Source organism: Portunus trituberculatus, chromosome 20, assembly GCF_017591435.1.
Source record: "Portunus trituberculatus isolate SZX2019 chromosome 20, ASM1759143v1, whole genome shotgun sequence".
Classification (NCBI taxonomy): domain Eukaryota; kingdom Metazoa; phylum Arthropoda; class Malacostraca; order Decapoda; family Portunidae; genus Portunus; species Portunus trituberculatus.
This window is the reverse complement of record NC_059274.1, coordinates 6,075,001-6,085,000: the sequence shown is the minus strand read 5'-3', so window position 1 is coordinate 6,085,000 and position 10,000 is coordinate 6,075,001. Positions and strand designations below refer to the sequence as shown.

The window sequence follows — 10,000 nt, the reverse complement described above, 5'->3', positions numbered from 1 at the left end:
ACATAGTAAATACCGAAGGATGAAAATATGAAAGGTAACAGGACAAGAGGTAACGAAGGAATGCTCTACCATCTTATATAATTGACACAGACAACCTCAAGCCGCTCCCTCGCCTCTTCTATTACTCACTCGCCTCCTTACGCCCCAAGTACACCATACACCAGCACACTAACTTCCCCCTCGGACAAGTTACAGCCATTATGATGAAGTTATTAGGCGATATTAAGGATAAGGTTGCCCGATTAGAGTGAAGTTTGTAAATTGAAGTGAGGTAAAGCGATCCACACTCACGCCTTACCTGTGGATATTGTAATTAGACCAGGTATTGTTTATTAGATTATGTTATGCTTCTTTTGTTTTTTCTTTCCTCCTCCTCCTCTTCCTTCCCTCTTTTCTTTTTCCGTCAATGTTCACGAAGGAAACGAAAAATGAAACACCAGTGAAAATACATAATAGCTCATTTTTTCTTTGTATTTTGCTTATTATTATTTAAGTTTTTCGGGCTTCAACAAAACACAAAGGAAAGATAAAGAGATAGTAAGAGGATCACGCGTATAAACACAGAATATTAATGGTAAGAAGAAAAAAAGAACCAAAATGCATTTCGAGTGACCTAATCCGATCATCCTTGACCTCTACTCTACGTAATACTACTGACCTTGTTCCGCTATAAATCTCTCGTTCCTCATCAGATAAGAGAAAGACAAGCGCGGGCGGGCCACAAGCTGCGATACACGAGGTAATTCTTTATATCTTCTTCATATTCTTAATACCCCTGCAGTTTCCGTGCATACATCACTTCTTTTGCTCCTCCAATTACTTGCTTTATCTTGACATCCGCCTCAATTTATAGGACATGATCCACTGCAGCCAACATTCTACGAACTCACGTGATGCAGGTCTGGAGTGCAGGCGAGGGAACCAGGAAGTGCAGAGCGGGTATTGACTTGGGCAGGTGAGTAAGATAAGGTGCAGCAATAATGAGAAAAGTGTCACTGCAGTCCAAAACCTTTCAGCGTCTAAACACGACTACCTTTAATACGGTTAAGTGAAAGTTATTGTGGTTTTCAGGACGTTTTCATGATTACCTTAGCACAGTTAAGTAAAATGAGGTGTAATGATAAAGAGAACAGTGTCTACATTCCTAAACCTTTAAATGTCTAACCTAAACACCTTTAAACACCAAGAAGTGAAAGTTAATAGGGTTTTCTTGACGCTTACATAATATCAACGAGAGTTCAACCAAAATTCTAGTTCATTCATGTAATAAAAAGGTATGAGAACACGCCTAATCATATCTATGACCTTTGAAAACAATCCTGATGAAAAAAAAAAAAAAAAATAGAACGTTCTAAAATCATAGCCATACACGTGAATAAAGGCGAGTAAAGTTAATAAATTAGAGCAGAGAAAAGGTGTGATGCAACTCGGAACATGTAGCAGGAAATTAAGGTGAAGTCAAATGTGAATAGGTATGGAGCATGTGTGATGAGGTAATGATGGGAAACGGATATGATGGGAATGAAAGAGGAGCGTAGGTAGATATGGTAGGATAAAGGACAGGTGTAATGAGGTTATGGTAGAACACGGGTGATGCAGGATTGGTAGGTGTGTTTGTGATGGCAAAATATGAAAGGCACAAGGAAGACATGATGATTCTTGGGAACAGGTGTACCAGGAATTAATGGGGGGTGTAGGAAGGAGAGAGAGAGAGAGAGAGAGAGAGAGAGAGAGAGAGAGAGAGAGAGAGAGAGAGAGAGAGAGAGAGAGAGAGAGAGAGAGAGAGAGAGAGAGAGAGAGAGAGAGAGAGAGAGAGAGAGAGAGAGAGAGAATAACAGGTGCGGTAATGAGAAGGGGCAAGCGACGCACTGCGGTTGTGGATGACAGGCCAACACACACACACACACACACACACACACACACACACACACACACACACACACACACACATACATTCAACCAATATTGCTTTCCTCTTTTCCCTCCCCCACCAACCTTCCTCTCTCTCTCTCTCTCTCTCTCTCTCTACAGTGTTGCCCTTTCACTTTTTCGCAACGCTCGTCAGTAACAAAAAAGAAAACCAGCGCCGTATATTTATTTTGATCAGCTGATTGAGGATTAGAAAAGGAAAACAAAGCAGATGAAAGCGATGGGAAGAAAAAAATGCAATCCTAACCAAACTTTTAATTAGTGCTGTTCCTTTCCACGATCACTGACAGAGAGATCACAAATTTTACTCTCTCTCTCTCTCTCTCTCTCTCTCTCTCTCTCTCTCTCTCTCTCTCTCTCTCTCGCAACTCGCAGAAATAAAGAGAGTGATGAATAGAGCAGTTCTCAGAAACGATTCCCTTTTCTACCCCTCTCCTCTCTCCCTCCATTCGCTAGCTCGCTCTCTCTCTCTCTCTCTCTCTCTCTCTCTCTCTCTCTCTCTCTCTCTCTCTCTCTCGCTTTCTTTCATTCCGTCATTTGGTTCTTCCTCTTCTCATTTCGTCCCTACTTCCTTCCTTCCGTCGGTACCTGTTCTCTCTCTCTCTCTCTCTCTCTCTCTCTCTCTCTCTCTCTCTCTCTCTTCTGGTCTTCAACATTTGGCAGCTGTGAGTACACGGGGAAATCCTTCACGTTATCCTTCCCCGTTTCCGCTAATCGCCTAACCCAATGATCCCTGAAGCCCTTTGGTGGAGACTTAAAACCAAAAAGAATGATGCAACGAACTACAATCTCCTGCGGTACGTTCTTATTTGTCTATATCATCGTTGTGCTTCTTTGTAATTTTTTTTCCACCCTCTTATTTTGCAGACCCAGATTTGTTGTTTTTCTTGCTTCATGAGTTTCTTTTGTTTTTCTCTTTCTTCTTTTTCCGGGTGATTTCCTTTTCTTTTGGTATTCTCTCAGCCACGCCTGTTATCTTCCGCTGCCGTATGTGTGAGGCATGTATTGAAGGAAATAAAATTGTGGTGTTTTTTCTTTATTTTTCACAGCTCACGTCACTCATCTGCCGTGGCCGTGAAGGGAAGGCATAACGTGAGTGATGGTTACGTTAATGATCGCCATTCATGTAAATTCCATTCCAATAAGGTACAGCTCAGTGGTAAATTTGACATCCTGTTCCTCCTCTCTTGTCGGACATTATCTTTTCCTCCTCCGTCTTCCTCAAGCTCCAAAAATCCTTTCCTTCCTTCCTCTTGAAATCTACGTACATACGAGGATTACTTCCCTGAACACACACTTTTAAATTTTCCCTCTCCTTTGTGTTGCCGCGTCAGGTGCTGCACGAGTGGGCGCCCGATCACCACAAAGACACGGCAGTCACTCCTTCTCGCCTTCCGCCCACTCGACATCGCTAATTATGCCTCATATCACCCTGGAGGCGACGCGAGTGGGAGAACGCAGCCTCGCCGCCCAGACTGAGGCTAAATAAGCGGACATAAAATTCAGCGGGGGATAAAATAGTGTCTGGGCCGCACGGGACGGATTATACAGGTGGGCTGGAACTTGCACACACGCGCGCGTACACACACACACACACACACACACACACACACACACACACACACACACACACACACACACACACACACACACACACATACTCACACACACGCTCACACACACACACACACACACAAGGATAGGCTGCCATCCTGCCATACAAACAGCAGGCTACAAAGAGGTTCACCAGGACGCCAGCCTTCCCCCCGTTGTGTTCACCAGGGGCACGAGGCAACCCTGCCTGGTGGGTCGCACAAATCGATGTAAAGTTGATGTCTCCTTCGTCAGGCAATTCCTGAAGCGAGGATGCTGCTGCTGCTGCTGCTGTTGCTGTTGCTGCTGCTGCCTCGCCTCCGCACGCACTGCAGATTGGTTTTATTGGTTACAGTTATTATATTTGACGGAAGTTAATGTATTGATCAATGTTTCGCTATATTTTGCTCTTTCCCCCCACGGTGAGAAAGTTTTGATTATTTGTAAACAAACACGTCTAGTGTGACAAACAGCAATCTTTTCGTCAATCAAAACGTATTTTTATTTTCTCCTCGCTCTGATCTTTTCTCTCCGTGGTGTGTTTACTGTAGTTTATCTCGTCACCGACTGCTGTTCGGTGCGGCGGAAAGACGAGTAGAGATGGTGACCGATGGCTGTGATGCTGGTGATAATTATTCATTGTGGCGGTCAGGGTAGTAGTGGTAGCAGTGGTAGTAGTATTTATAGTAGTAGTAGTAGTAGTAGTAGTAGTAGTAGTAGTAGTAGTAGTAGTAGTAGTAGTAGTAATAATAGTAGTAATAGTAGTACCAGTAGTAGTAGTGTAGCAGTAGTAGTAATAGTAGTAGTTGTAGTACTAGTAGTAGTAGTTGTAGTACTAGTAGTAGCAGTAAAAAGTGAAAATTTGTATTTAAGTCTACGGCATCAGGTTTTCGCATTTACATTAAAGCCTCATTTGTGTAAAAATCGCAAATGAACCTTGAAATTTAAAGCAAGTTGGACCAATAACAAGAAAAAGCATATAAACAACAAGTAAAGGAAAAAAGAGAAAAACGATAGCAAAAGCAGCAATAATAATAATAATAATAATAATAATAATAATAATAATAATAATAATAATAATAATAATAATAATAGAAATAGTAAAAATGATAATAAAAACAACAGCAACAATTCTTCCATGATAGACAAAGCTTAACAAATTAGAAAAAATGAAAAGAAAGAAAAATCATTAAATACCAGGAAACCATTAGCCAAATTTCAGGAAGAACATTACAACTCATTTTAGGGAAGAATCAACAACCCCATAAGGACGAGAGAAGATGGTCGACAGGAGCAAGAAAAGGCTTTACTCTACGTGTCTATGCTTTTGCTTATCAAATTCCACTCAATTTTTTGGACCTGTTCGGGGACTGGCATCTCATTGGGTCTTTTGTTTAGTCGTTTTTGTAGCTCTTAGCCAGATTTCCACTCTTGCATAAACAAAATATCATCCAAAGCTCATTACGGAGACAGGTAAGAGACAGGCACGATATAAACTAGCGCGCTGTGACTAATCTAAAGCTCATCCATGTAAGACCAACCAATAGCCGTAACTCTGCCAATAAGCTAAGTAGTAATCACCCCAAAGGCAGGTAATACACACACAACACAGACACAGCCAAAATTTTTAGAAAGTCACCTGTGTAGTACAAATCAACACATGAATGACTCTATACATGAGTTCACAAATACCTTGAAGGCAGGTAAGGTGTAAAGGACATGAATACACACACAAATTCGTTCTAATACACCTTCAGTCTTTGGAAATACATGCGTTAATCGATTCAGTGTAAGTGAATAAGTATATGAGTCAGAGATACACGAGACACATCTTATTCCCACACACCTGGAGTTCTTTTAAAACTCACCTGTGGAAAGCCGGAAAGGCGTTACACCTGCCGAGCGAGGCTGCGGAAAGGTCAAGACTCCCCTCCTGCCCCTACCTTCTCTCCCCTCACTTCACCCCTCACCCTCCACCACCGTCACCACCACCACTACCCCCACCGCCACCTCCACCGTCACCGCTGCCGCCACGAACGCCACTGCCGAACTTCTACCAAGGTCATGGCAAACTTTCCAAAACACAACACCATTTCGCGTCTCGCAGCTCTTCCCTCAGTTGTGAACAGGTCCGGCGAAGCAACACGCATGACCTGGTTTCATATCGCGCTGTGCTTCCTCCCTCACCTGTCTTCCCGCTAGTGCATGAAGCAAGGTGAGTTTTGAGGGAGTGCGATGCTCGCCTCCACGTCAGTACCATCAGTTAAATCAGAACTGGTAGCAATACTTTTAGCAACTCAATGATTGTGTAAGTTTAAGCGAGAGAGAGAGAGAGAGAGAGAGAGAGAGAGAGAGAGAGAGAGAGAGAGAGAGAGAGAGAGAGAGAGAGAGAGAGAGAGAGAGAGAGAGAGAGAGAGAGAGAGAGAGAGAGAGAGAGAGAGAGAGAGAGAGAGAGAGAGAGAGAGAGAGAGAGAGAGAGAGAGAGAGAGAGCAGTAGACAGAAAGGCGCCATCTGGACGGGCCGGGTGAGGGATGGCGGGCTCAGTACAAAATCTCAGTTGTAATAGTTTGCCGGGCATCAGAGGACATAATGACGCTCGTGACGAGACTACAAAACAAGACAAGACCCTCCACCCTCTGTCTCTGTTCCTCATTCTGCTCCTCTTCCTCCTCCTCCACTCCTCTCCCTCCGGATTTATCCCTCTTCCCTCCCTCCCTCTCTCCTTCCCTCCCTCCCTCCTTCCCATCCCTCCCTTCTCGCCTGGACTCTCCTTTTGTCTAACTCTGCCTTCTGCGCCTCCTCCTTTTTTCTCTTCCTTATGTGTGTGTCCCTTCTTTATTCTTCTACTTTCTTTGTTTTCTTTGTGTTTCAGTTTTAATATTCTGGACCCTTTGTATCATGCTTGTTTTTTGTTTACAGACCTGGCACCCTGAGAGATTTGTGGAAAAAAGACTTGGGATTATTACACACTTTGAAATGATGTATAATAATCTAAATGCCAAACTCATAACAACATTTAGACAGAGATGACCTAAGCTGATCTGACCTGGCCAACTTGCATTTAGGTGAAGTGGAAAAGGTTCAATTAGGTTAGAATGTGCCACGCAACAAAACAAAGGAGGGAGAGAAAAAAGCGAAATTACTCGTAAGTCTTCCTGAAGTAGTTCCTCGAATGCATACTTAACTCGCCAAATACGTGTTCTGCTTACTTTGCGGGTGAAGTGAGGTAAGCGAGAGGCCGGCTTTAAATCGCTGCTCTAATGCCCTATACTGCTGACCCCTCGCATGTAATGATGATTGTGGTAATGATGATAACTGCGATCATAGCTGTAGCAGAGGTGGTGATGGCGGTGGTGGTAATAGTGAGACAGTGGATGTGATTACAGTGGGAGTTGTAAAGATAACCACTAGTAAATAACAACAAATAGTTTTACTATAGTTACTACTGTTACCATTACCACGCCTTCTCTTTCTTATGTTCCTTCTCCTTCTTCTCCTCGTACTAATAGAAGTACTATTATTTCTACGAGTGTTGCCCGTCTTACTTCTTCTTCTACCACCATCACCACTACACCACAAAATCATTAATAAATGCAAAAGTCCACCATTCTACTGACCCACAAACACACAAAAAACAAGACAAGTGAAGGCAAGAAAAACGCCTTGCTTCACAGACTTCTCCAAACAAAATTGTGTGATAGAACATCTCTGCTTTTCGTGACCTGCTCCTCCCCTCTCTTGAGACAGCCACTTACTTCTCTCTCGGCCTTGAGTGCCTCTCGGCGTCGCTGCATCTCCGAGCGAGCCCGTGAGTGTCGCATGAAGTTTCCCAGAACGCCTGCCATCTTGCCTCTGTCGGGATGTTGATGCTTACGATGATTCCGGTGAGTTCTTGGCAAGTTAACGGGTTCACTAAATCAGAGTTGCGCACGCCACTTCAATCCGCAAAGCCACCAAATGAGAAAATGTGGTGATGCATTACTTCTCAACTTCATCAGTCAGTTAGTGTGACGTGTGACGGAGAAAGATGCGGCGTGGAGTGAAAGGTGTCGTGCGAAACTTAAAATTCATGGGATGTTTTACTCGCGGCAAAACGTTTCTTGTGTATATTGTTTGTTTCTTTTGGTTATAAGTTGTTCGTTTACCAGTGACGACAAAGAAAGCGTTACAGCACTTGCTCTAATTCATGGTCCTGCTACAGAGTGTCTCGTTTGTTCTTGGCTTGTTTTTCATAGCAAGTTAATTAATTCTTCACTTACGCATGTTTTTTTCATCACTTCAGATTCTTTTTCTTTCCAGTTTGTTTTTGATATTTTTTTCCTTTTCTTTCTTATTGTTCTAATTTTTCCTTGTTCTTCTGTATGTAGTTTTGTCTATGCCTGTTTTGTCTTTATGTATCTGTCTGCATGTCTGGATGTTTATGTCTCTATGTCTGTCCTCTCTCTCTCTCTCTCTCTCTCTCTCTCTCTCTCTCTCTCTAGAGAGTCACTGAGTGGCCAAGGCAGTTACTTAAAGCAGTGTGTGCACCATTACCGTGTGTGTGCCCTGCCAGGTGGGACTGTGTACGTACCAAACATCAATAACAGCAGACACACTCAGGCACGCACACACGCACGCACATGTAACAGACACCCTTGTACTAGAAGAGTTGTACTCGTCACCGTCGTCACAGTGTCACGTCCTGGTACAGAGGCACTTGGTTATTGCTATGAGCTAATGATAACAAGAGTGTGTTTCGATCCTGCAAAGTGAAATGAAGGAGAGAAACATGAATTAAACTCCCTTGCCCGTGTCCTTCACCTATCATTTGTTTGAGTCTTTCTATTCTAACTTTAAGCAATTAAAAATGTATATATATCTTTTTAATCTCTGAACTACCTTTATTTCGTACCTATAGTCAATTATGTTTTTCATATGGGTTTTGCATCAGCTACTTTTAATTCACATAATATATTTTCACTTGCCTAACTTTTTTTTTAACTACTTATCCATTATGTATGGTCAAGGTTTTTTTTTCCATAATTTGCAACGCATATGAAATTGCATTCAATTTGCAAGGAAACGATGTTTATTTTTTTTCCAGTGCAAATAAACCCTAATTGTGAACATTATAGCAATATCGCCAACGTACAGCACACACACACGCGCACACACACACACACACACACACACACACACACACACACACACACACACACACACACACACACACACACACACACACACACACACACACACACACACACACACACACACGTAGGTCAAAGCATGTACTACATTTCAGTACATGATTTAATTAACAAAAACTAGGCAAAAAATCACAATTAACTGACATGACCTAAAAGGTTTCCGCGGCCTGACACTCACACAGACACAACTGGCACACTTGCATGCAGATGGACAGGAAAAATGATACACACACACAACACACACACACACACACACACACACACACACACACACACACACACACACACACACACACACACTGTAACTACATACATGAACAGTATATATACACAAATACACACATAAATGCATTCGTATATATCCATTACATGAATAGACAAATATAAGGAAGGTATACTGAGAGGCAAAGGGAAGGATAGACAGGTAAACGAACATACATGCTACATACATACATATACATTCATACTACATACATAGATATACACATACATTCATACATATAGAGAAGGATAAATAGCCAGCCAAACACAATGGTGGACAGAAATAATAGAAATCATACAGCCATATAGATATAGAGAAAATAAATTTACATAAGAAAAAAATGACATTATGGTCCCAAAAAGAAAAATACTTTTGGAAGGTTTTACGGAATTACAGGAGTCTTTCAAACACTTCACCCGTTGAGTGCAAACAAACACATCTAAAACTGATCAAAACACTCCTTTAAAACAAAACAAACAACACCCATTCCAATAACTTAACTTTTCGTCATTGTCCACCGGATCCAAGTACAAAATAAAACATAAAATCAATATAAAACAAGCCAACAGGTGCGTCAAAGAAAAATTACCCAAAAGAATGAAGATCAAAGGAAAAAAAAAGGCACATGCAAACACAGGGCAGGAAAAAGTCCAAGTGATTTGTAACGTGAAAGTAAATACACGAAAAGCAAAACAAACACGCCATATGTAACAATAAAGGAGACAGAGAGAGAGAGAGAGAGAGAGAGAGAGAGAGAGAGAGAGAGAGAGAGAGAGAGAGAGAGAGAGAGAGAGAGAGAGAGAGAGAGAGAGAGAGAGAGAGAGAGAGAGAGAGAGAGAGAGAGAGAGAGAGAGAGAGAGAGAGAGAGAGAGAGAGAGAGAGAGAGAGAGAGAGAGAGAGAGAGAGAGAGAGAGAGAGAGAGAGAGAGAGAGAGAGAGAGAGAGAGAGAGAGAGAGAGAGAGAGAGAGAGGAACAGATGGGCGAGAAGGGAAAAGAGGGGAAAAGGGAGTAGAGGACAAAATAACC

General features: G+C 42.3%; 1 protein-coding gene across 5 annotated transcripts in view; it reads right to left on the bottom strand.

Annotated features, from left to right (window-relative positions):
* LOC123506570 (neo-calmodulin-like) overlaps positions 1-10,000 on the bottom strand; it is a 290,436-nt gene that overhangs the window by 49,801 nt on the left and 230,635 nt on the right. For 2 of the 5 annotated variants that reach the window (XM_045258778.1, XM_045258779.1), the window contains exon 2: positions 7,279-8,264. The exons of the other annotated variants lie outside the window; for them this stretch is intronic. In XM_045258778.1, coding sequence (XP_045114713.1) covers positions 7,279-7,368 — 90 coding nt within the window. In that variant the 5' untranslated portion in view covers positions 7,369-8,264. The remainder of the gene's footprint in view (positions 1-7,278; positions 8,265-10,000) is intronic. 5 annotated transcript variants of the gene reach the window in all.